At 50.0% G+C, this 26366-nt stretch overlaps 1 protein-coding gene and 2 long non-coding RNA genes across 13 annotated transcripts in view; 1 reads left to right on the top strand and 2 right to left on the bottom strand.

Moving 5' to 3' along the window:
- The window catches only part of LOC105499242 (proprotein convertase subtilisin/kexin type 6), a 188565-nt gene extending 171796 nt beyond the window's left edge, over positions 1-16769 (bottom strand). For 6 of the 9 annotated variants that reach the window (XR_011626057.1, XM_011771749.2, XM_011771750.2 and 3 more), the window contains exon 1: positions 16444-16769. Coding sequence is in view for 8 of the 9 variants with exons in the window: in XM_011771749.2 (XP_011770051.2) it covers positions 16444-16731 (288 nt within the window). In the remaining variant the exon portion in view is untranslated. The remainder of the gene's footprint in view (positions 1-16443) is intronic. The other 3 variants (XM_011771753.3, XM_071100551.1, XM_071100552.1) reach the window with 1 other exon arrangement.
- Positions 16770-22120: 5351 nt separating this feature from the next.
- On the bottom strand, positions 22121-23769 carry LOC139364359 (uncharacterized). 2 transcript variants are annotated; one of them, XR_011626056.1, is made up of 3 exons: positions 23663-23769; positions 22351-22528; positions 22121-22208 (listed from the first exon to the last, which is right to left on the bottom strand). It is a non-coding gene; the product is annotated as an uncharacterized lncRNA (long non-coding RNA). The 2 variants fall into 2 exon arrangements; XR_011626055.1 differs by lacking the exon at positions 23663-23769 and adding an exon at positions 22734-22795.
- Positions 22182-26366, top strand: part of LOC105499243 (uncharacterized) — a 39399-nt gene continuing 35214 nt past the window's right edge. For both annotated transcript variants that reach the window (XR_011626054.1, XR_011626053.1), the window contains exon 1: positions 22182-22296. This is a non-coding gene — a long non-coding RNA (uncharacterized lncRNA). The remainder of the gene's footprint in view (positions 22297-26366) is intronic.

Here is a 26366-nt window from a genome sequence, read left to right as displayed (position 1 = left end):
AGCTGTCCTTCCCTGGTTGCAAAAGGAAGGCTGTTAAGACCTGGCTTGTGATAGTGTGGGTCTGTTAGTTCTGGTCTCTCAATGTGAGCCTCGTATTGACAGTCTCCCAGAGTTAACGTGTCCATACCTACCTCTGAGGTTTCATTTGGATTTGTTTCTGTTTTTGATTTTTGTTTTTTTTTTTAGAGACAGAGTCTCACTCCATCACCCAGGCTGGAGTGCAGTGGCACGATCATAGCTCACTGCAGCCTTGACCTCCCAGGCTCAAGCAATTCTCTGGCCTCAGCCTCCTGAGTAGCTGGGACTATAGGCACATGCCACCATGCCTGGCTAATTTTTTTTCATTTTTTGTAGAAATGGTGTCTCACTCTGTCATCTAGGCTGGAGTACAGTGGCATGATCACAGCTCACTACAGCGTCAATCTTCTGGGCTCAAGGGATCCTCCCGCCTCAGCCTCCCAAAGTGTTGGGATTACAAGTTTAAACCACCATGCCTAGCCTTCATTTGGATTTTAAGATTATTTAGTGTAAGAAAGAATCAATTTGGTTTTCTAATGTTTCTGATGTGATCAAATATCAGAACAAGGTGGAATAGCAAGTTCCTCGAAAAAGCAGGCAAGCAAACAAAAAACCTAGAAAGCACTAATGAGTTCACAAAACTCCATGGGGAAGAGAAAGCATCTGTTCCCACAAACAGGCTTTTGCATCTTGTGCTAAAATGAATGGTTGTAGGCCGAGGTGGGTGGATCACCCAAGGTCAGGAGTTTAAGACCAGCCTGGCCAACATGGTGAAACCCCATATCTATTAAAAATATAAAAATTAGCTGGATGTGGTGGCATGTGCCTGTAATCCTAGCTACTAGAGAGGCTGAGGCAGAATTCCTTGAACCCAGGAGGCGGAGGTTGCCATAAGCTGAGATCGCACCACTGCACTCCACCCTGGGTGACGGAGTGAGACTCTGTCTCAAATAAGTAAGTAAGTAAATAAATAAATAAATAAATAATGAATGAATGAATGAATGAATGAATGGTTGTGAGGGTCTTGGATTATCAAAGTCATGATACGTAAAGTTATTTAAGTCTCTAAAACAAATCTAACTTCTTGTTCTTGGTTAACAGTGTCATATTCCTGCAAATGAAAAACTGAGAGGCGAGCATAAGAAGACTGTTAATGAGCTCAGTCATAAATGGTTACTTTGATAGGACAGCAATAAGGTTTCTTTTCTTTCTATAGAAATTGGGCTTTATCAAGAGGAACACAAATTGGGATTTCTGTTGGTTTGTTTAAGTTGGAAAAAAACAGCAGAAGATCAAGATGTATGTTAGACTGAATTCAATGGTGACCAAAAATGGACTTATTTTTCCATGTTAAAATCTGTCCTCAGACAGACACACCTAAATAAACTCCGACTGGGACAAGGAGGCACAGATCCAGGTACGTGGGGTCCAACAGACATAAAACCACAGGCCTCTGCTGTGACCCTCGGAGAGGACACGTGGAAAGCTAAAACTGGCGCCACAGTGGTGATCACTGGGGTGCACAGCCTGCCTGACCCATCTTTATAAGTTAGCACCTCGCCCGGGACCAGGCTTTGAGCCAGCATCCAATAAATGTTTGCTAAGTAAAAGCAGCAGCAAATGAACCCCCCTACCATCTAATGGCATTGAGGGTTGCTGAGGCCTTCACACATCCAGAAGTTTCTATCTCTGCCTTTATCCTTACTGAGCTGATTTTTCTCCCTCCACCTCCCCCGACACCTCTGACCCACTCTCCATCATTCTCTGTCCTGCTCTGTGCCGAAGAAGACTAACCCCTCCAGGCAATACTGCCCAGGCCAATGGAGGCACCAGAAGGAAGCTGCATCCTACTCAGCTCTAGCTCCCACAGGCTCCGCTAACACTGTTCTGCCTCCATCACTGCAGTAGCTCCCCAACATCGCCTACCCAGTCCCCGGGTACCTCAACACCCTTTGTTGGTTCCCTTGTCCCCATGCACACCTCTGTAAGTAGTACCTTCATGAGACTCTTTCCAGTGGGTCATCGAAGGTGAGTTGTTTTTGGATGGGATGCAGATTAAAGTACTCATAATCCATCTGCCCAAACACACCCCCACTTCCCATTCCTCTATGAAAATTCTAGGGACCCCTCAAGGTCTGGCCCTAATGCCACTGGTCACAAAGGCCTCCCTGAATCCCCAGTTGAGAGGTTGCCCCATTCTCCTCCGTTATCTTAAAGCATTTGGACTCCACCCCATATTCCATTCACTACTCCTCTTGCAAGAGTTACGTGCTGTCTATTTTAGGTAGGGACTTTGTCTTACTCATCTCTGAATTACACAGAGTGATAAGCCCAAAACCTTGCAAACAAATGGTGCTGCAGATTTTATTTCAAAAAACAACAGGCAAGCCAACAAACCCTCTGAACAATGTTCAACGAAAAGTGACAGGAGAAAATCTGCAACGTACTTAAAAACAAGGGATTAATATCTACAACACAGAGAAAGCAATCATTAAAAGACAAACAGCCCCACTGAAAAAATGGGCAAAGAATATAAATAAGCAATTCAGAGAAGGATTAAAATGGCTAATAAATATATAAAGAGACACTTAACTTTATTTACTTATTTATTTTGAGACAGGGTCTCGCTCTGTTGTCCAGGCTGGAGTGCGGTGATGTGGTCTTGGTTCACTGACTCCTCAACCTCCTCGGCTCCCACCTCATCCTCCCCAGTAGCTGGGACCACAGGCGAACACCACCACACTTGGCTAATTTTTTTTTTTTTTTTTGTAGAGTCAGGAACTTGCCATCTTGCCCAGGCTGGTCTCGAACTCCTGGGCTGAAGCGATCCTCCAGCCTCAGCCTCCCAAAGTGCTGGGACTATAACAAGTGTGAGCCAATGTGCCAGCCAAGCGACATTTAACTTGAATAACAATGAGGGAAAAGAAGCTCATTAAAACAACCACCAGATCTCATTTTTCACCTATAAGAATTCGCAAATATGACAACAATTAGTCATCACTACACAAAATTGGTGGGGGCCCACACACACTTCTGGGGGCAGTGTCAACCGGCACTATCTGTTTGGAGAGCCATGGCCCATGTCTAACACAATGTTAACTTGCACATATACATTGACTCAGCAGGTCGCCTCTCTGGAGCCAGACTATTTGGGTTCAAATCTTGGCTCTGGCACTTACAAGTTGTGTAACTGGGAAAAAGTTACTTAACCTCTCTGTGCTTTTGTTTCCACATCTGTAAAATGGGGGTAATAATAACACCTACCCCATCGGGTTTCTAAGATTAAATGAGTTAATACAAGGAAAGCACATGAAAAGTTAGTTGGCACACAGTAAGGGCCAGCAATCATCATTTATTATCATAACTAGTATTTGTTTTATTATTATGGATCCTGCAGAAATTCTCACAAGTGCACAGAGTCAGGAATAAGGATAACCACTGCAACATTGCTTATAACAGAAAAAAAACTGGAGGCGAATCAAAGGAACATTCATAGGTGTGGTATAACAAAACATGTTGCATCTCTAAAATGCCATAAAACTGTTTAAAAAGAATGAGGTAGGTCTCTATGTACCAGCATGGAAAGATTCCCAAGATATCCTACTGTTAGCTAAGAAAATCTAGGTAGGTCCAAAAAAAACCATGTTTATTGTGATCCCATTTATGTTAAAAAAAATTATTTTTGTGTGTATATGTGCACATATCTGTTAAGGCACAGAAACAGGACACATATACTAATGTGTGAACAGTGGTGACATCTCAGGGAAGGAATAAATTAGGGATGGGATGAGGAGAGGAAGGAGATTTTGGATTTTGCTTTGTATACCTGCACTGTCTGAATTATTTACAATGGGAGAGCATTTATATAATACTCTAAATTTATAAATTTATATGTAATGTATAATTTTTTAAATAAAAATGCTCAATAAAATCCTGATGAGTTGAACTGAACAAATGTTATCAAGTGTGGACCCTCTGCAAGGCTGGTGATGCCGGATGGGAAATGGGGGGAGGTGGGATGAGATGCCATAACCAGGGACCCAGGGCATGTGGGGCGGGGGAGCAGGGCAGTGGCAGAACCTCTTCCACCTCCTTGCATGCTGCTGACCTTCCAGAGTAGCTGCAGCACTATCCACCTCCCCAAGCAGTGATAAAGAACTCACTGACCTAAACGTCAGGAAAGAATTACATAAATGATGGGCCAGCTACGCAAAGGTACACTGACCAGCCATTACAAGTTACGCCATAGAAGACTTATTGACTTGGGAGGTACAAGTTGCAAAAGTAGACAATCCTATTTGTATAAGACATTTGTGAATATGTGTGTGTGCATGTGTGTGTGTGTGTGTGTGTGTGTGTGTGTGTGTGTGTGCATACCTACACAGGTTGAATATCCCTAACCTGAAAATCTAAAATACTCCAAAATCTAACAGGGCACTCAAAGGAAATGCTCATTGAAGCATTTCCAATTTCAGATTTTCAGGTTAGAGATGCTCAACAAGTGAATATAATACAAATATTCCAAAATCTAAAATAATTGGAAATTCAAAACATTTCTTTTCCCAAGCATCTCAGATATGGGATATTCAACCTGTGTAAGAGTGTGCGCGCATACACTCAGAGACAGAATCAAAAAACAAAAAGAACATGGCCCAAAGTGTCAACAGTGATTATTTTGGGGTGGTGGGACTATGGGTGATTTTATAGTTTTCTTGTTCTTTTCTGTGTTGCAAAAATATTCTGTATCCACGTATCCTTTCTGTACTATACTGAGAAGAATCAAGTAATGTAAATAGTCTTATACCTAGGCCATGCTACCTTCTATGCAACTGTGGGTCCCCCTCCAGCCTCTTCTCTCCTCTTTGGATCTGGTTCTACTGTGTTCCACTTGCCTCCCAGCAGGTGGGAAACACAGGGTTCTGGTAAGCAGAAGGGAGGGTATCCAAGAAAAGTTCCCTGACCTTCAGACTCTTAGACTCCATATCAAGAATGCTGCCTTCATTCCTGCATAGATAAGCCTTTGAAGTGAGCCCCAGGTCAGAGCCCTGATAAGGAGGGGAGGATCCCATAGTACAGCTAGGACTTCTTCACAGGTCCCTTATGCCCCAACCCTCCATCTGCCTGGACTGCACCCCTCTGCCCTAGCCACTTAGAAAATCCCAAGCCAAGTTCCGTGGCAGCTCACATGCCAGCTGCTCTTTGTAGCCTTTCCTAATAGACACAGACTCTGTCTATGAGGAAGGCCTGGAATCCAAGTTGCCCAGGTTGAAAGCCTTGCTCTGACCCTTACTACTATAGCAGGTTACTCAGCCTCTGTGGGTCTCAGTTTGCTCATCTGTGTAATGGGATTAATAGTAAGGTTCTGGGGGCAATTATCAGTAGTGCTTGGCAGACAGCCAAGACTGACATAGGAGCGGCTGGTGGCAGTCATGGTAGGGGTACTGGAATCCGAGGACCCAGTTGCCATTCTCAGGAAATAGTCACGTGAGAGGAAAGAGAGGCTGAGTACAGGCACAAGTCAGACTACTTCTTTACAAAAAATAAACCTTCCACAGGAGAGGCTCCACCGAGGCCCCACGACACACCCTTGCCTCCTTTCCTCAGTCCTCCTTCCCACTTTCCCTCCCTCCCTCTTCTGTGGCTTCCCCCATCCTCTTTTTTTTTGGCTTCCTTTCCTCTTGTTCTTCTGCCCACCCAGGAGGAAGATGCTCATTCTGAGCTTCAGAGAACACTAGGATAGGATGCTGGGTTTGACCAGATTTACCAGTTCTGCCTTGGAGTAGCCATGTGGCACAGATGACTGAACATTGCCTTGGCCTTGAGAGGAGAGTCCCTGCAGGTGACACTGGAATCACTCAGCAAGACTCAGTCCCAGGAAACACAGAGCCCAAAGACAAGGTACTAAGAGATGTCAAAGGGTAGAAAGCACAAGCAGTATTTGACTATATAGAAACATCACAAATATTTGCTGCCCACAAACCTGCTAGAGCTCAGCAGAAGTGAAGATAACAAGGTCAGCATTTTCTCCATACCCACACTGTAAGGATCATTTGCCTTTGGTGAATGGAATCAGGGCATCACAGGTCCTGGTATAAAAAATTCTAACAATTTCTCATTCACTAAACCTTCTTAGTGCCGGGAACTGCGCTAGGGTCTCAGGAAGCAAAATGAGTCACATAAAGATGAGGACTATGAGACGCTGTGGTCCAGAGGGTCTAGCGGGGAGACAGACATCCCGCATGCCATGGCCAAGCCCCTCCATGGAGCTCAGAGAGGACAGGGCTGCAGGCAGGTCAGGAAGCAGCACTTTAGCTAATGTCAAAGAAGGGCAGGGTCCCGGGTAGACCACACAAGGAAGGGGCCCCCAGGTTAAAACAACAGCAACAGATAGGTGCAAAAGAAAGAAAAAGCATATGGAAAGTTTGCTGAACATCAAAGGCCCGGACTTAATGAAGAAACGTATGGCAAAGGTGAAGGGTCTGGGTGAGGACAGCAGCGGGGAGGGCAGGCTTGCTCACCAAGGGCTGGATGTATCATGCTTTTCTGTGCAGGAACCTCTGCTGGTTTTAAGGAAGGGAAAGGACAGCATGAGGTTTAGGGCTCTGAGGAATCCTACAGTAGCACTGGGGGAAATGGCCTGGAAGGGAGGCAGGGAAGCCAGTGAGGCAGTCACCAGGACACTCACTACCAGGGAGAGTATAAGTGAGCAGGCCCGGCCTGGGCTGTGGCCATGGGCTGGGCGGCAGGGGAGAAAGACCCAGAGGCAGGGCTGTAGTCAGTGCACCCCCATGCAGCCTTCTACTAGACAGGGAACAGCAGGCCTGACCTCTGGTGGGAGGGCACTTATCCAACAAGAGGCAGCCCCTCCCTTCCCCTCCACCACCTTCCCAGATCTCCACCCAAGGAAGAGTCCAGCAATGATCATGGAGGTGAACTTAGGCCTTCTGAAGGCAAGAAGGAAGCTCTTATAAATGACCACTGCTGGGGTCCTCCCAGGTGGACAGTCCAGGAAGGGGGACAGGGCCTTCTTGGACTGTCCGCCTGTGGCGAGCCCAGCAGTGGTCATCTCAAGATGATCTGCTTAAATGATCACAGGAGATATGTCTGAGAGTTGTCACCAGGGTGTTTGAAACCAAAGGGGGAAAGTCTGGAAGTCCAGGTTCCTTGCAAGAACATGAGTGATGCCATTACCCACTGACGTATTCACCCCCAAGGTGGTCTGGCTGATCACTCAGAGCTTCGGTAGTCTGCTCCATTTGGGCTGTTTCTTCCCACTCTCACTAAGAAGATGGATTTTCCCGACACGGACTCCAGAATTGATGGATGCTGGCCAGTGGTAGAAATTCAAGAGCCCCCGAGGAAGGTTAGAGAAATAACAGTGATGGCATCTTCCCAGCCCAATTCAGTAAATGGGTCCGTGTGCGGCTGAGCAGAGCTGCAGGTTGGGCGTGGCTGTGGGGCCCTGTGGAGTGCAGCTTGTTTATGCCTAAGCGGCCAAGGCAAGACAATGAGACTTTCTTCCTTTCCACGGTGCCACTGTCTTGACACTGAGGGCATTGATGGGCTGGTTGCCATGGGAACCCGAGGCTGCTGATCCCATCCCATGGAGCATGAGGCTCCTGACAGCTGATGGCTATTCATCCCCCTTCCTTGCAGGACTAGACAGGGGGCCTTGCACCTGCTGCTGGGTCCTCAAGATGCTCAAAGAGCAGAGGCACAAGGACATCAGCAAGAACCACAGCTTGATGGGATGATGGGACCCGCAGGGTCCGAAGCATCCACAGTGAGCTCCAGGGCACTAGTGGGGCCTCCAGGGCATCAGTGGGGCCTGCAGGGTACACAGGGCTCTCAGATCAGTGTGGAGCCAACCTGGCCAAGAGGCAAACTACAGCGTCACAAGGAGGGTGTCCTCATACACAAGTACACACATGGGAGGGCCTATCAAGTGACTCCGAAAAGCAAACGATTGGGATGAGAAAGCGATGGTGGCAGTGGTTCAATAAATGACACTTAAATAAAGCAGAGGAGCCTGGCCTTGGTCCTTCACAAAGGCTTATAACCACTAAGAGACTCTTGCAATGCAGGGGCCACATTTTCTTATCTCTAAGTGCCCACGCCAGTGACAGCACACAGCAATACTCGCTGAATAAATGAACGCACATCTGCTAGCCATCAGAGAGGTGGCGGAATTGGAACTAATCTTAGAGAGCAGCCAGAGGACTAACTTTGGGTTGACTCACCCTGGAAGCCCAGAGACCAGTGTCAGAAACAGGCAAGCCATCAGGCAATGTCAAGGTGGCAGGAGGCCTGGGAGCCCAGACGAAGGGCACGTCCAGTGGGCTGGGGAAATCGGGATGAGTTGGCTGATGGAACTGACAGTGGAACAGAACCGGGAAGGCTGAGGGGCTAACCTGGTGACAGGGTAAAGCCATTCTGGGCAGGAAGAATAGCAGAATCAAGCCTGAAAGGAAGCAAAAGCATGAAGACAGGGGTTCGGCAGAGCTGGAGCTACAGCCAGGGCTCAAGGCGGTAGGGTGGGACAGGAGGAGGCCCTGCAACAGTGCAGGGAGGTAGAGGCGATAGAGGCCACAGCCTGTGCTGGGCAGTGGCAGAGGTGAAGCAGGGAGCCTGAGAGCCATGCAGGAGACAATGAGACAGGCTTGGGGGAGCACGGGAACAGGAGGAGGCGATGGTGACCTCTAGGCCTCCAGCTCTGCCACTAAGGTAGACAGGGTTCTCTTTTTATAGACAGGGACCCACACAAGGAGGAGGTTTCAGCAAAAGATGATTAGTGCAGCTGATAAACGTGCAGCTTGAGTGACTGAAATGTGCAGTGACTGAAATGTGAGTGCCTCAAATGTGCAGTTTGAGTGGCTTCCTAGAAGGACTGGAGGGCTTTTCTTTTTCCATCCAATAGAGAGAGGTGTGAGAGGTTTCAATGCTGACGAACAGGAGCCAGTACAGATTGTCCAAGACAGAACGATGCTGGTGTGTAGCCCTTTGAGTCTGTGCATGTTCATACACATGCACGTGCACGCACCAGGTGGACAGAGGGAGAAACAGTGGCTGGTGGGGTCCAAGGAGGTTCCTATGTCATTCATTTGTTCATTTTGGCAGAGCTGAAAGGCTTTCTGTCTGATGATTTACCTTTGTCTGGGAAGCAGGTACAAGGTGACAGCAGTAGAAGGTGAGTCAGAGGGTGTAGGGTCCTGCCCTACACTGATTTCTCAGAAGGTAACTGGATCTAAGGCCTCATCACCATTAAACAGGCCTGGTGACACCTCCCTGAAGGGCTAGTGAGGGCCTTTGGAGCAAGAGTAGTCATGAGAAACATCAGCTGGGGAGAGCAAGGCCAGGGCTTCTGGTCAGTGGCAAGGCCAAGACCCAGTCCCAGGAGCCAGGAGGAAGCCACCCACCCAGGGCAAGGACAACTTGGAAGCCCTCCGAGGGCAGGGCTCTGGTAAAAGGAGGGTGGGAGGTGTCAGCAGCCTGGGCTGAGCTGTAGAAGATCAGAGGAACCACTTTTTAGATGGCAAAATCTGTGTAGAGGCTCAGAGATACAAAAGAGCTCAGGATGTTCCCCAGCTGGCATGCAGTTGGCAGACACTGGAGAACAGGGTCTGGACAGCCCTGAGTGCCCCTGTCGCCACCCAAAGCTCAAAGCCGGCAAGAGTATCAGGCAGCGTCCCAGCCTCCCCTAGCCCATCAACAGCTCTGTGTTTCTCATTTGCTTCCCTGGTTTCCACCTAGAGAAACTCAAGCCTTTCCAGTGGACCAGTCAGCTGAGCCACCTGCTCAGTCCTGATTCTGAGTCTGCCTCTGGATGCTGCCTTCTGGAGCTTTTCTGGCTCCATAGATGGCAGCTGGCTCAGCTTCGATCACCACTCCCCACACCAGCTCCAATGACTCAGGAGGGCAGTTCAGTCAATTAAAATCCTGCCCACTTAAATGCATCACTATTTGGGTGAAGATGTCAGATACGAGGGTTGAGACAATGAGCTTCACAATCCTAATCCTTGTCTCTGTCCCTCAGTTCACACCCAGAACCTCTTGCAGGCCAGCTGTGCACAGCCATTCCAGCTTGGCTCAGAGCATAAAACCAAGACAGCCTTAGACGGAAAATCAATCCCAGAGAACTAGGTCACAGGTGACTGCTATTCTGGGTTTCCCCTTGTCCCTACCAAACCCCTGACACTCTGGCTGGAACAAGTTCTGGCCCATTATTTTAACACCTGGTTAAGGCTTTGGCTTGTTTTTCATTGCAAGAACAAGTTGTCTGCAGCATGACAATTTTCTTCTGCTGACAAATGAATTGTGTAGGCTCACCTGAAATTCTGGGCCAGGTATGTCCTGCTCAGAAGCTATTTTAAGTAAAACTATTTAAGGCAAGTTCAAGATCATTTAAGGCTCTTAGATCTTTTAGGGCCCTGGCAGCCAGCCTGCCTTTTTATGTTCAGACTCAGAAGCAACAAATTAGCTCAATACCCCAGGCAAAGCAAAAACCCAAGGGAAAGTATGGCATCCAAGAACCACCCTTAAGATAAACGTCATTTCCAAGAGTAGCAGATGCTGAGCTGTTGTGATTTGGTATGTGGAGAATACCTTGCTGCCATCCTCTTCACACAAGCAACTTGTCTTTTCTCAGTGTCACAATGTCAAAGGTGACAATGCACACAGGTTGGAGTGAGGGTGACTGGAAGGAGCAAGAAGCAGGGGAGAATGGAAGGGTTCCTGGGCTCCGTGTCCAGCTCTGTCCAAACGGCCATGTGACCTGCAGCCAGGCATTCTGTTTCTCTGTCACCATTTCCTTGACAAGTGGATTGGCCCAATCTGGACATCTAAAGTAGGGACTTCTTAATCTGTGCTCACAGGCACCTGTGCCTCCAAGGGTGTACTTCAGATGGTCCAGGAGCACCATGCGGTATGTGTCCAATGCGCATTTCCCTTTTTTCTCTCTTTAATGTTTTATGTGTATCTGTGTATATGTGTATGTATATAGGTATATATGTCAACATACATGTGTTTATATATTATGTGTGTGTATATATACACACTTGTATACATTACCATATGTAATATACCCCAATACAAAGAAAAAAAAGTACAACATATCTAGGCACAATTTTGTATATAATCCATGTATACATACACACACCCACACACATAAGCGTGTGTTGTAAAGTAGTACACTGCAGATAAAGTTTGAACTTCCTCTCCCCTCCTTCCCTTCTTGGAGGCCATTGCTAACTAGAATTTGATGCAGATCCTTACATCCCACACTTTTATACTTTTACTACATCTATAAGCATCCACAATACAGTACAGATGTGTGGTTTTTGTTTGTTTGTTTGAGACAGAGTTTCACTCTACTCTTGCCGCCCAGGCTGGAGTGCAGTGGTGTCATCTCAGCTCACTGCAACCTCCACCTCCCAGGTTCAAGTTATTCTCCTGCCTCAGCCTCCTGAGTAGCTGGGATTACAGGTGTGCACCACCACGTCCAGCTAATTTTCATATTTTTTTAGTAGAGACAGGGTTTCACCATGTTGGCCAGGCTGGTCTCAAACTCCTGACCTCAGATGATCCACCTGCCTCAACCTCCCAAAGTGCTGGGATTACAGGCGTGAGCCACCGTGCCTGGTCTGTTTTGTGTGTTTCTTAACGTTTACACGAATATGATCACATTGGACATCTACAATTTGCCTTTCTTCTCTCTCAACATTATTTGAGAGATGTATCTGTGTAGATATAGATCTGCTTTATTCATTTCTAACCACTGTAGAGTCTTGTGTGGTGTGACTATTTTGATTTAGTTCTCTATTCTACTTTAAGGAAGGTAGGTTTTCCCTTCATTTAAAAAATGCCTGCATGGACATTCTTATACAAGTCTCCTTGTGCACATGTGCGAGGGTTCTTCCAGGATATGTCTAGATGTGGACTTGCCGGTGCAGTTCAGCCTCACTGTGTATTGCCAAATTGCTCTCCAAACTATACCAATCTCCACCAGCAGCATCTGAAAGTTCCCATTGTTCTATATCCTTGCCAGCACATGATGCTAACACTCTTCCATGTCGGGCAATGTGACAGGTGTGAAATGGTATCTCATCATTGCCTAAATTGCAGTGCTCCAATAACCCCTAGCGAGCTTGAGGGAAGCTGGGCATCATTTCTTATATTTATTGGTCATTTGGATTTCTCTTCGTTGACTTCTCTATTCATAAACTTCCCCATTTTTCTACCTGGCATGTATCTTTTTTTCTGAGTGATTTATAGTTTTCAAAATAATCTGTGTACTAATCTGTTTGTTACATATTGTAAATACTTTCCCAGTCTATTACTTGTTTTTTAACTCTGTTATGATGCCTTTGTTAACATAGAATTTTTATCTCAATGTATCAATCTCTTCATTTTAAAATTTGTTTATTTTCATGACTTGTTGAGGAACTCCTTTCCCAATGTGACAAAGGTATTCCACTGTATTTCTTTCTAAAAGTTTTATATACATATAAAAATTACTGACAGAGAAACAGTAATCCCATCTGGAATGTACTGTTGTGTAATGTGAGGATCCAATTGTTTTTCCATGGGGAGAGCCTGTTCTCCCAGCACCATTTAGTAAATAGCCCATCCTTCCCCATCCATTTATAACTCTTCAGCTCACACGCACAAGTTCCCACACATGCTTGGGTTTGAGGGGACTCTATTGATGGACTGAGTCCATGTTCAGCTGTTGTCGTTACCACAACTCCCCTCCTCCTCTTCTTTCCCAGAGTTGTCTGAGGTATTCTTGGACCTTACTCTTCCATATGAACTTTATAATTCATTTGCGTGATTTCATATTCCACATTAAAACTTGTCATGGCTTAAACTAGATTACATTGAATTTGCAGATTAAATTGGGGCAACTATGAGAGCAAGTTCTCCCATACACGAACACAACACATCTGTCCCTTTATTTAAAACTTTTTTTTTTTTTTTTTTTTTTTTGAGATGGAGTTTCACTCTTATTGCTGAGGCTGGAGTGCAACGGCGCGGTCTCGGCTCACCACAACCTCTGCCTCCCGAGTTCAAGCGATTCTCTTGCCTCAGTCTTCCAAGTAGCTGGGATTACCAGCATGTGTCACCACGCCCGGCTAATTTCTGTATTTTTAGTACAGACAGGGTTTCTCCATATTGGTCAGGCTGGTCTCAAACTCCCGACCTCAGGTGATCCGCCTGTCTCAGCCTCCCAAAGTGCTGGGATTAAAGGTGTGAGTCACCACACCCAGCCTAAACTTTCTTTTCTCAGTCCTTCTTCTAAATATTTTATGTTTCTCTATAAAAGTCTCACCTTTTTAAAAGACCTATTTCAAAGTATCTTACAGCTTTTATGCAAGAATGAAGAATGGTTCTTTTATCTTCTCAGATGTGCTGCCATGCAGGTAGCTGTTGCTGATCAACTCCCTTATTAGCTCCAGTGGTTAATCTCTAGGTTCTTTTGGATTATCCATGTAGTTATGTCATCTGCCGATAATGACATTGGACACTTCCACATTTTTATTCCCTTTGAAATACTGTGGTGTTACCTGGAATGATGAGTACAGGGACAAAGAGAGGCTATCTTGTCTTGTCCCTGGGGATGCATATTTTACAACGGAGAGGATCCACAGCCTTTATCAGATGTTGAAAGGGAGCCAAGACTCAAGAAAGGTGAATAACCACCAGTCTAAATTACCTCTGGACCAAGTAAAATAAACTGAAACCAGTTATTAGTTGTATGGAAGAAAGTAAAACAAGCAAGCAAGAACTTTGAGCACAGCAACTATCTGGGAGAAAACCAGGGCTGTGATTCAGGCAAGTACAGAACATAACACTAATTGCCCATTAAGGGCTTGGAGAAAGAGTTTCACAAAGGAGATCTCAGACCAGAGAATACAGCAGAAGAAAACTGAGCAGGGGATGGAACTGTCAGAGGTGACATATGCATACCATGTGAACACAAACAGCTTCCTTCGCTTACTTCACCCCCATTTACTCATCTGTAAGTCAAAGCTAATAATATCTACATCTTATTTATGAGTCACAAATTCTCCTGGCTGAAAAAAAGGCAAATAAGGTTTTCAAAGAGTTCTTATTGAGTGGGTAGAGGCTCAAATGCTCCGGGCCTTTTCCACATTAGCAGTGCACTTAGAGAGGGGAAAGAAAAGCTTGTTTTGGAATAAAGAGTAATATGCCCTCCGTGAGTAATCACACACAAGCCTCTGAGACAGCTCCTATCCCCAACCAGCTAATCCCTGTGTTAGTGAATGTCACCACAGTGCCACTGCCAGCACCATGCCTGAGTGACCAGGCTGCGTGGCATTCATCCTGGCTGCACTGGACAGAGCTGGGGAGACCCCAATTGACTCCCCAAAATATCCCGGGTAGGGAGTGTGCATCGGAGGGAATCTTCTCTCCCATGAGCAAAATCAGGAGAGCAGGCTGCACATAAAAACTCAGCAAGTCTGACAGAGGTTGTCTCGAAGGGCCGGCATGGCCAAGGGTTAGGCATTTCTATTCCCACAGACAGATATTTCCGGGGAGAGTTACCTGTGCCTCTCTGCCTCTCTCTCGCAGTGTGAGCTCACAGCTCAACTTCAGCTCCATTCTGCTCATTTAACTTTAGGATCCCAAAACCCAGGCACTTTGTAATTTATCATGTAGCTTAAGTCACTTTTAGCTGCAGGCAAACTGCTGGGCCACCTGGGCACAGCAGCAAAGTGTGGCAGGAGCCAGGGGCACAAAGCAAACATGAGGAACGCCTTCTTCAGCCTGGACAATCAGCCAGGGAGAGTCAGGAACTACAGAGACGAACGCAGTCAGTGCTACTCGAAGGCAAAATCTGAAATCACAGGATGTTTGGAGGGACTTGAGTGGTTAAAAAAAAAAATATATATATATATATATATATATGGATATACATGTGTGTATATGTATGTGCATGTATATGTGTATACATATAACATTTTATATATACATATACACACACACATATTTTTAAAAGGTCTCCAAAGATGTGCTAGCATTCTTTCAGATAAACTCGAACGTGCCTTGCGAAGATTCTATCATTCAAATGGTAGAATCTACCCCTCCAGCAGGCCACACACCTAACAGCACATCAACGTGGGGCTTGGGATCCAGAAGAAATGTCATTTCTATCAGGGACGCCACCACACCTTGCTGGCTTCTGCCACGGATAATGATGAAACTAAATTTAACACTGCCTGGCACTGAGGTTTAGAGTTATGAGTCGGCGCTTCCCTGTCACTTCACTTAATCCTCTGAGTGTGTAGTTTGTAGATTTGTTAACTGCACTGAGAGGTCCCCTGGTGCGACCCCAAACTGATGGCCTCTCCAGGAGCCATAAATCTGGATCAACCCCAACTCACCACCCCTCAGCCCGGTAGCTGGTTGAGACAGGAAAAAGGCACCCGCCGGGCGGTCCTTTGAGGGTAATGCCGCCTTTGTGCCCAGGGCGTGGCCTGCTTGCTAACTGACAGAAGAGGTGACAGCCAAGCCCGTGGGGTGCGGGGCTGGGAGGGCTCCTCGCTGGCCCCGTGGGGGCCGGTAAGGGTCAGGCCCCGGTCCAGGCTCTGTGGCAATGCAACATTAGATCTTTCCGACAACCGAACAGTGTAGACATTGCCACTAACTGCAAAGGAGCATGTAAGGGAAGTGACTCGCCAAAGGTCATACCGCTCTGCCATCGGAACTGCGGCTGGAGCCCACAAACAAAGCGCCCTCCCTCCTTTCCTGGAGAGGTTTTAAACCCAGGACCCCCAGCCCTACGCTGTCCCAAAGCCTCTCCGACGGCGGCCGGGCTCCAGGGTGCAGGCACCCCGGTCATCTACCTCCGGAGCGGCGGACACGGAGGCAGCGCGAGTCCCCCAGACGCCGGGCCACGCTCATGTCACCTAAGCAGCGGCCGGCCGCCTTGGCGCGCACACAGGGTCCAGAGCCCGCGCTGCCCGTCGGGGGCAGAGGGGCCGGTCCTCCGCGGGGGAGAGCTGGGTGGGCGCTCAGGACCCAGCGGCGGACGGCGAGCGACGCCCGAGACAGCCCAGCCTTCCCCGGAGCCCGGCAGGTGTCCGCGCCGCCCCAGCTTCTGAGGCCACACTTCCGAGCGCAGGGTTGGGCGGCACTGCCCGGGTACTTGCGGTCGGCGCGCCGGACCTGCGTGGGCGCCCACGAGGGACCCCGAGTCCCCCCAGCCGAGTGTCCCGCGCACGCCCTCCCGGGTGACCCCCCCGGCAGGGCGCCCCGGCCGCCTGCAGTCCCCAAGCGGTCCTGGAGCCTTCCCACGCGCGGCCCGGCGCCGGGGCCGGGCGGACAGGACTGCGGAGGCTGCCCCCTCGCGCGCGCCAGAGGCCGCCGGGAAAGTTTTCGGCGCGCGGGGCCGGCCGCACTCACCTGGCCCAAGTTGAGGTAGCCGTGCGCCGCGGCCACGCGGTCCGCTTCGGCCGGGCCGCCCAGCACTTGCACTGCCCAGTGGTTGGTGTAGACGGGGCGCGGCGGGGGCGCGGAGCAGGCGGCAGGCAGCGCCAGCAGCAGCAGCCAGCGCCAGGGACGCGGCGCGAGCGGCCGGAGCCAGGGCCCGCCGGCACCCCCCGCGTTCCCCGCGCCCGCGGCGGCGGCGGTGGCGGCGGCGGCCCGGGGCGGCGGCCGGGGCCCGGGCGCAGGCAGCGCGCGCGGAGGCATAGCGGCGGCAGGCTCGCGCGGCGCCCGAGCTGCGAGTGCGCCGGGGGGGTGGAGTGCCGCCTTTTAAAGCCGCTCCGCGCCGGGGAAGCGCCGCCGCCGCCACCGCCGCGGGCGGGAGCCAGGGAGGAGGAGGCGGCCGCGGCGCGTTCCCGCCCGCGCGGCCCGGCGGCGCCCCCGGGCCCGCGCTCCTGCGGCCGGGCTCCGGGGCCGAGACCGGTCCGGGAGGCCCGAAACGCCCCCCACCGGGGGAACTTCTCCGCCGACTTTTGGGGCTCTCGGGACGCAGGACCGCCCCAGCGGCGGCCTCGGCCCCGCGAGTTCTGCTGGGAGCGGGGAGGCCCTGGCGTCTCAGGTGAGTCCCCTGTTCCCTAGACCGGCCGGACACCCGGAGGCTGCACTCACCTGGCGGGGCCTCAGACGCCCGGCGGCCTCGCCCGCCTCCCTAGACAGAGGGCTTGCCAGTGTGCAGGGTCCCAGGGAGAAGAAGCTGCCGGGAAGACACTGGATCGCCCAGGATCCAGCATGGCTGAAGGGGCACGTTGAACAGGGCAAAGGCATGTGGCGAATTAGCCGGGCTCACGAGCATGTACCCGAGAAACCACCGCACAGAGCCCATCTGGGCAAATGACTGTCCTGGCTGAGGGCAGGTGCCCCACCTGTAAAATGGGGGGAACAGTGGTATCTACCCCATCAGGCTGATTTGAGGATGAGGTCCGCTTTTGCTGTACAATAAGCTGTCCATAAACGTTCGTTTTTATGAGCCCAGGGCCTGCCTTGTGGTAGGTGTTCACTAGATGATGTACACTCTTAGAAGCACCCACTGAGCTGGGACCAGCAGTGGGAAAGTGAGTTGAATCATCCTCACCCCTGTTGCCTGGAGCAGCCTGGTATCCAGTGGATAATGATTTGAAGTACCCTGGAGATGTATGGAAATGTTCCATGACCAAGGAATTATGAAGGGTAAGGATCGCTGCTAGATCCCTTCTGTCATCCCTCCCAGGACCCATTGGTCCCACTGGCCCACTTGCAGAAAGCAAGCCATCAGCCTGCTTAATACAGGAAGTAAAACAAAAAGGTCGAGAAGGCCTTGAGGTGGGAAAGAAGCTGCTTCTCTGATGCTCAGTTCCAGGAGCAGTCTCCTGTTGAGCGTGCAGGATTCACTTGGAGTCTGTGGCTTGGCAGCCTGAGTTGAGAGGCTGGGGCAAGAGGGGATGGGCAGAGGACAGGATCTGCATAGATGGTTTCCGAGGTCCTTTCCAGCCTCGCTCTCAGGAGCCCTTTGGTTTCGTAACCCACATGATTCATCCTTTCTGCAGGTGTGAGTCACCCCTAATGGAGGTGGGAGAACAGGAGGCGTGGTGGGAGGCCCCATCCCAACAAGTCACATCCATGTTCACAAGGGCTCCTGCCAAGGGCCCATCTTGGAACCTGGAGATCAATGTCCCACACGGCCTTCCCTTTGCTGCTCTAGATGCAGCTTCACCTCCCTGTGTTCCCCCGGCAAGTGGGGTCCGCTGCTTGGGCAGTCACTCTAGGTCTGTCCACGCTGCAGAAGACAGCCACTGTGTGTCCCTCCTACAGATGGACTGGATGCTCATCAGCCCCTGCCAATGGAGAGACACGAGGCCCTCATGCAAACTGGCAGCCCTAGAGGAGAACCCACCATACCTGTTGGACAGAAACAGTACCCAGAACCCTCAGTCTGCCTCTGCCTGACATGGCCCTGGCTGCGTGGCCAACTGGCCTGTAGAAGAGGGATATTGGCCTGAGTCAAGGGGACAGAGTTGGAGGCATTGCATTGTCACCTAGCAGCAGTATGTCTGGGCAACATGTGTTACCTCTCTTCCCCTTCTCCTGCCGGCCAGATATCCCTCAGATTCATCCTGGATCCGGTACTGTTCTTCTTCGAGTATATGGCCTGCTTCAAGATAATGTACACTGCACATCAGCTAAATAATTATAAAGCAGCTAGTGTCTCCCAAGACGGAGCCCCCGCAATGTCAGTGATTTTGACAGGCAGAGGTAAGGGTGTTTCCATAATAATGTGGTAAATTAAGGGATTCAGCCTGATGTACTGAGGGAGACTAAAATGCATCTGAATTTTTATTTGGAGAGATCTGAATTTATTTTATTAACAAGTCTGGTCCTTTTGGGCTGAACTTTCCATTTCTCATGGAAGTGCCCTAGCAATATCTTGACTCCAATGTTGTAGGAAGACCACCTTCCCAAAATGAACATCCTAAATCAAATCGCCTCCTGTGGGTTTCCTATTGATTTACACGGTGACAGGATTAGCTCAATCACAGGAGTACCAGCCCTTTTCATTGTGATAGGATCTGTAATAAAACTTGGCTAGTCGTCCTGCAGGGAGGGGATTTATTACTCAGTCAGACTCTGGCTCTCCAGATGACCCCCGAGATCTACATAGCTCTGTGGGGAGGGAACGGGATGCTGCTTCCCTAGATTGAGGTCTTTGAGCCTCAGGAGGGACAGGACATGGACCCAAAAGGTGATTGGTCATATTTCGGAAGTTTTGTGATATTTATACTAACATCTTCTAAAATCAGAAAAGAGGAGAAGACATTGAATGATGTGTTCTCATGCCCACCAGTGATCCCTTTACAGCAAGTACAGGGTTATCCAGCCAGAGCCCAGGAATACCCATACAGCCAAGACCACTGGACAGCAAGAGCCTTTGCGCAGCCTTCTAGGGTGGGATAAGACAGACTTTGATGCAGAAATTACCTCTGTGTAGGGAATAGACGCTTTGCTGAAAAATTGCATTTTTGGCAATATGCTAGGTTCAGCAGGCCAAAGTAGCATCCTTTGAAAAATGTCTGATGGACACCACCTTCAGGATACCAGAGATGAGCATGGACTCAAAGCCCAGCTTTGTCATTTACTCATGTGCAGCCTCAGTAAAGTTGCTTCAGTTTGCCCTACTGAAAATACTAGTAACACTGCTGTCCCCATGCAGAGGTGCTGTGAGGACGACAAGAGCTGATGTGTGCAGAGCCTGGCACCCGGAGCCTGGCACCAAGTCAGCACTCCATAAATAGTGGCAACAGTGACCACTGCTAACCAGGAGCTCTCCAGTGGGATAGAGTAGTTAGGGCTGAATACTCTGACCTTCTCTGGATGAGGGCTCACTGTCCTCATCTATGCCTGGGTGCACATTTTCTCGCATTTTAACATCCCCAAATCAAGAAACATCTCACAATTAGTGTTTTGCAATCACTACTGGCCTGGGCTGAAATTGAGTTCTTTCAGAGAGGGTTTGTGTTTGCTTCTGCCAGTGATCTGGGGACACAACTCCTGAAACTCCTTGGGGATCTGCTGAATGGTGTGACCCCAGAATGAGAACCAGCTTATGGTTCTAATGATCAGTGCAGGGCATCTCTCCCTATTTCTTTCTCCCCTCGCCAGGGCCAAAATAGAAACCTGTTGATTCCTTGCTGTTCCTCTCCATGGCGGGTTTATTTCTCATTTTCTTCTGTACTGACAGTGGAGTCTTTCTTTTCTTGCCTGCCTGCCTGCCTGCCTGCCTGCCTTCTTTCCTTCCTTCCTTCCTTCCTTCCTTCCTTCCTTCCTTCCTTCCTTCCTTCCTTCCTTCCTTCCTTCCTTCCTTCCGTCCCTCCCTCCCTCCCTTCCTCCTTCCCTCCTTCCTTCCTTCCTTTTTTTCTGAGACAGAGTCTCACTTTTGTCACCCAGGCTGGAATGCAATGGTGCGATCTCGGCTCACTGCAACCTCCGGCTTCTGGGTTCAAGTGATTCTCCTGTCTCAGCCTCCCAAGTAGCTGGGATTACAGATGCACACCACCATGCCTGGCTAATTTTTGTAATTTTAGTAGAGATGAGGTTTCACCATGTTGGCCAGGCTGGTCTCGAACCCCTGACCTCAGGTGATCCACCTGCTTTGGCCTCCCAAAGTGCTGAGATTACAGGTGTGAGCCGCCACGCCCAGCCAACAGTGGAGCCTTTCATTGCTCCATCTTTTGGGAGGCATCTCCTGTGAGACTTTCCATCTTGGACATTTTTTTTTTCTTAGTAATACGTTAAATAATGACACATCTTCCAATTGAAGATATCTCTTAGATTTGATGACATATGATACTAATGCCTTCAAGACACATTGCAGTAAAGAAACTTGTTGAATTCTTCCAAATATATTTGCTATGTCTGTGTATGTGTGAGTGTGGCATCTATTGATATACTACAGAAAAGGTACAGAGAGTACAGCATTTTTCATGAAAATCTGTTTTGAATCCTCAACAAGGTAAAAGCTTTTTCAAAGTAATTGCCTGGCTCATTTGAATTTTCAAATACCACATTTCTATCGGGAGAACCCTCAGATACTTTGGGCCAGACAGCACTCAGAGGCGAGATACCAATGGGATTTACAGTCATTCCCTAGACCTGACAGTGCTGCTTGAGCCCAGATAAACACCCACGGTCCCCAGGAACAGAAGGTGTGATGCAGGTCACACACAGCCAATGGGCCTGAGACATGGAGAGCCCAGGGCAGACTAGACCTCTGCCTCCCACCAGCCCCCTTCCACCATCCCCGAGAAACCTTTACCTGTGCCCAGGTTTCTACAAACCAGGGGTTTCCCCAGCCAGGTCCTCTTCTCTCCCTTTCACACTTTTCTTTGCCCTCCTTTTTACTCACTCCACATCCCACTCACAGCTGCTGCCCCTAGCAGTGGTGGGTCAGGGGCTTTTGCTCCCCTGCAGCTCCAGGCTCTGCATCCTTCTGGGCTCTGCCATCTGCTCGGTGTTCACAGTTTCTCAGTGGTCTCTTCAGTATCTGCTCATTCATGTGACCATCTGGGGTGGGGAGGGCATGGAGCAGCTCCCACTTGACTCTCCTCTCTGCTTAAACTCTCTCTTTATATCTAGATCCTAGTTTTCTTAAGAAAGAGCCCTTGAAAACTGCTTCTTCTGTGAATCAATTACCCTGGGTCTCGCAATTATGTATCCCAGTGTTCCTTTCCTAAACTCCCATGTGGAAATTTAGTGTCAAACAAAGAATTTAGGGGCAAAAAAGCTGAAACTCCCTGAGAAACTCTTCCTGACTAAGAATGAGAGCTTGGCAATTCATCTCGTTTCCCTTTTCACCTCAGCATCCGGGAGGCTCAGAGCCACATGTGACAGAAAAATCATAGTTCTTTATTTCTGCTTTGCTGCAGTAGGTAAGATGCCTTTGGTTACAAAATATGAGAATGCCCAACTGAAATGAATGCGGACAATAAGGACAATTCATTATTTTGCAAACAAGAATTTGGTAGTAGGTGGATCCAGGGTTGTTAATTCAGCAGCTCAGTGATGCCGGGACTCAAGATAGCTTTTCTATACTTTACTTGCCTTTCTCCTATTCTTAGGTGACTGCCACAGATCGGAGGATCATATCCTCTCAATACAGCCTCCAGGGAAGAAGCACAGGAGCGACTTTCCATCTCTTGAATGTCTTCTTCTCCCTGGGGAAGAAGCACCTTAATCTCCAGTCCACTTCCTCTCAGGCCCCACCTACCAGATCTGGGTCACAGGCCCACCCCCTGCTGCCAGGTAATCATAGACAGGGTGAGCAGGGCGGCTCAGGTTGCTTTCGATCAGTCTTACCTCTTCTCCTGGGGAACACTCCCTGAGCACATTGCTGCCCCAGATTGAGCAAAACCAGGATGCTGTTAGCAAGGGGGAGTACTGTGGAGGCTGCTGGGTGAGTTCCTTGGGGGTCCACCTCTTCCTCTGTTTCTGTTGTATCACCTTCATATAGATTTTCTTAGGCACACAGCAGAGTCTAAGCAAGTATTTGTCGAAAAGTGGAAAGGAAGGGAGGTAAGGAAGGAGGGAAAATGGGGAAAGGGAAGGGAGGAGGGGAAGAACAAAGGAAGGGAAGAACAAGAGGGAAGGGGAAGGAAGGCTCAAGTATTATTTAGAATTAATGTGTCCCATAAATTAAATAACAACACAAATCAACCTAAGCAGCGGTGACTCTGACTTACCCCACCTTCCTGCCTTCACGCCTGGCAGTGCAAGGATGGAGTTGTACTGTACACAAGCCCAGGGTGGGTTTCAGGTTTGTGGCCTAAGTGCTCTTCCCAAGTGAGAGTGAATTGGGAGCTGGGGCTTCCTCCCTAGTCCCGGCAAGGAGAGCAAAGCAGAAGACGGGATGGGAGTGGGGTCTTCGCAGTGACAAGCAGAGGAGAAGAGCTGGCAGGTTATCCCTTTCTACAAAAGTCTGGTTTGGAGAAGCTGAGTGTAGAAATACATCATGGGAAAATGGACATTGCCGGGGACCTCCTGGGCTGTGGTATTCACCAAGTGGTGGGGCTGGGTGGAGCTGAGGAATTGCAAGTTCCTGTAGACCCCGCCCTTTAGCTGCTCTCTTTCCTCAAGAGCACAGAAGGCACAAACACCATTGCTTCTGCATCCCCCTGCCCTGTCCCTCTCCAAAGCTGCCCCTCCCTTGGTGTCCTGGTCCCCAGGGAATACTGCCCTCTGCAGGGTCTTGCTCTGGCAGTTCCCCAAACTCCTAACCCTCTAATCTTTTCCCGTCCCCAGATCCTTCCCCTTAGCTGCACATGTGCCAGAGCTCCCCCAGCCCACCCTGAGAAGGCTTCTTACGCCTTCCTGCCCCTGCCGCCCATTCACCTCACCTCTGACCTCCTGCCTTCACTGCCCGGGGTTCTGGGACAGGTCACATCACATCACTCTTCACTCATGGGCCTCTCCGTGCCCTCCTCTCCCTCTCACTCCACTCAGCACCTGCACTTAGCTGAATGCAGGTGGAGAAGAAACACAGCCACCCCGGTTGCTGTCGCCTGGCAGCCATCATTACACACCTCTGGCAGTCGCTCCGGATGCCCACTCCTCCTCTCCAACTCCCATCCTCCATCCTCACCTTCAGCTGACAGCCTTGCTTTCTTCTTACCTCCTTTCTCGGAAGAAACCTTCCTCCTCCACCTGCACCTGCACCGGACTCTGCCTCACAGCACTGCTGTAGGTGGTGGGGCCTACTGAGGACCTCCCCTCCCGCACCTGCTGGATCCCAAGCTACCCCAGCTCCCCAAAGCCGCCGTTTCACAGTATCGCTTTCTCCTGCTGAGTTACCTCCATGAACGTACAAGCATGTGGTTATACCATCTATCTTTAAAAACCCACAGGACTCTCGCCAGCTACTCTCCCATTCTTCCCTTTTTAGCAACACAAAACTCCTCAAGCAAGTCTCCCCACCCACTGTTTCAGTCTTTCCTGCACTCAAGCCACACCCTCACTGCCCACCCACAGCTCTCATCGCCATCACCCGCAGCCTGTATGCTCCTTACTCCTGGGGGCCATTCTCTGACCTCATGTTGGAGGCCTTCCTGCACCTTTGACACGGCTGACACCCCTTGTTCTTGAAGCACATTCCTCTTGTGGCTGCCAAGCCGCCCCTGCTATCCTGGTTCTCCTCTCACCTCTGTGGCTGCCTCTCCTCAGTCTCCATAGCTGGTTCTTTCTTAGCATCGGGGTGCCCCAAGCTCCGACTCTTGGGCGGCTTCTTTTTTGTACCCACCCTCACTCCTGCGATGCTCTCAGTCATTCTCCAACTTTAGGTGCACATTATGTGTGGGTGACGCTCAGTGCCTGTCGCTGGCTTGGACCTTGCTCCTAAACTCCAGGCAGCCAGCAGTTTCTCTGCTTGGATGTCTAAGGCACTTTACAAGCTGAGCTCCTGGTCCTCCCCGTCCCCACCACAAAACGCCCCCGCTGCCCTGCCCTGTCCCCAGCTTTCTCCATTACGGCAAATGCCAACTCCACATTTCCATTGCTCAGGCTAAAGCCTGAGGTCATTGTTAACCCCTCCCTTCACCCCGGCACACTTGTGTCTAGACTGTCAGTGAGTCTGGTTGTTTCTACTTTGAAATCCATTCAGAGTCTGACCACTTCTCACCACATCCCCTGCTACCTCCCTGGGCTGAGCCACCCCCACCTGTCACCTGGTGAAACTCAACAGCCTTCTTAATGCCTTCCCTGTTGCAGCCTTGCCTCCTGCCATCAATCCTCAACACAGAGGACTGTGTGAAAATAGAAGTCAGATCAGGCTGTTCCTCAGCTCTAAATTCTTCCATGGCTTCCAACCTCACACAGAGAAAAATCCAAGTTCCTTAAGATGCCTCAGAGGTCCCTCCCCTCCCCCAAGCACACAGTGGAGCCCGTCAGATACAAGAAGAGCATTGACCAAGATGGTTAGGGCTTCCTGGAAGAAGTGACTTTTAACCTGAGCTTGAAGACATAACTAGGAGATAGCCAGATAGGTGGACCATCAGTCAGGACTAAGCAAGAACACAGAGATCACGCTGAGGATTTGCAGTGCAGGGAGCTGGTGACTCAGGGATGAAAGAGCAGAGTTTCTCCCACCCCTGGGTGGTGGCATCCCTCCCCCAGCTCCAGGCAGAGGGCCCACTCAGGACCAGCGTGTGCAAAGGCCCTGGCGCAGGAAGAGGCCTGGTGTGGTGGAGGAACTAGAGGGAAGGCAGGGCGGCAAGGGCATTGGCAGTGAGAGGGTAGTGGGAGAGGGGACAAGAGGCACGGCCAGAGGCCGGGCTGTGACAGCTTCGTCAGCCTTGGCAAGAATTTGCACTCCATCCCAAGAAGGGTGGAAAGCGGAGGAGGGGCATTCCCACAGCTCCAACCCGCCTGGCCTTGAAGGCCTTCAGACCTGTACCCGCAGCCCCACACTGTCTTCAGGAGGCCAGGAATCTTGGTTGCCACATCGTCACCTCCTTACTTAATATCTCTGCTCTCTCTGGCCTCTGAAATCCAGAGCAGCCTGTTCTAACCTCCTCACCCCCACCCGGACCAGACCCTGGCCTCAACGGCGTGCTGTGGCCTTCATGCCCTGACCCAGTCGGCCCGACTCCCACCTCTCACCAGTTCCCTCACATGTCCCCAGGCGTCCCGCCCTAGCCGAGGACCATATCGCGCTGTCTGTGGTGTTAACTTCCCAGGTGGTCTCTCTGGCTCCAGCTGCTGCCCCTCATCACCCTCCCTGCTGTCTCCAGAGTTTTGGTTCCCAGGCACTCCCATGAGACAACTTAGACCATCAGTGAGTCTTCTCAGCCAGCAGGGTGGAGATCAAACTCAGGGGCACGGCCTTTAGCAAGCTAGCACTGTTTTTCTTGCTCTTCCTGTCCCACCATAGGGCCAGTGGCTGCTCCCAGACAGACTGGCCCTTCAGGCCCGGGCACCTTGACTTCCACCATGTCTTCCTGACTGGATTCTTCTCAGTCTCCAGGCAGAATGCCTCTCCCTGGCTGTAGGACCTTATGTTTGGGGGCCCAAGTGTGATTTCTGGCCTCATTGCCAGCCTTGTGTGTGACTCATGGTGAGGCCTCAGTGGCTGCTCCCTGCACCCCCATTTCTCACTGGCAAGATGAAGCCTCAGATCTGGCAATCTCGCTCCACCCCTATTTAAACAAGGCAGAACCTCTGATCTGGAATGTTCCCACCGCAGCCTCTCCCAGAGCCTTGGGAAGTAGTTGGCTAATACAATGCTGGGTGGCAGGGCTATGCCGCCAGTCCAGTGATTTTTAAAATATGTATTAGAGCCCTGGATTTTTCCTATAAATGGGATGGTCGGCTGTCATCCTAAA

The sequence above is a fragment of the Macaca nemestrina genome, chromosome 7, assembly GCF_043159975.1.
Source record: "Macaca nemestrina isolate mMacNem1 chromosome 7, mMacNem.hap1, whole genome shotgun sequence".
In the NCBI taxonomy this organism is placed as follows: domain Eukaryota; kingdom Metazoa; phylum Chordata; class Mammalia; order Primates; family Cercopithecidae; genus Macaca; species Macaca nemestrina.
Note: the sequence above shows the minus strand (reverse complement) of the source record. Positions and strands in the feature narration are given on the sequence as shown.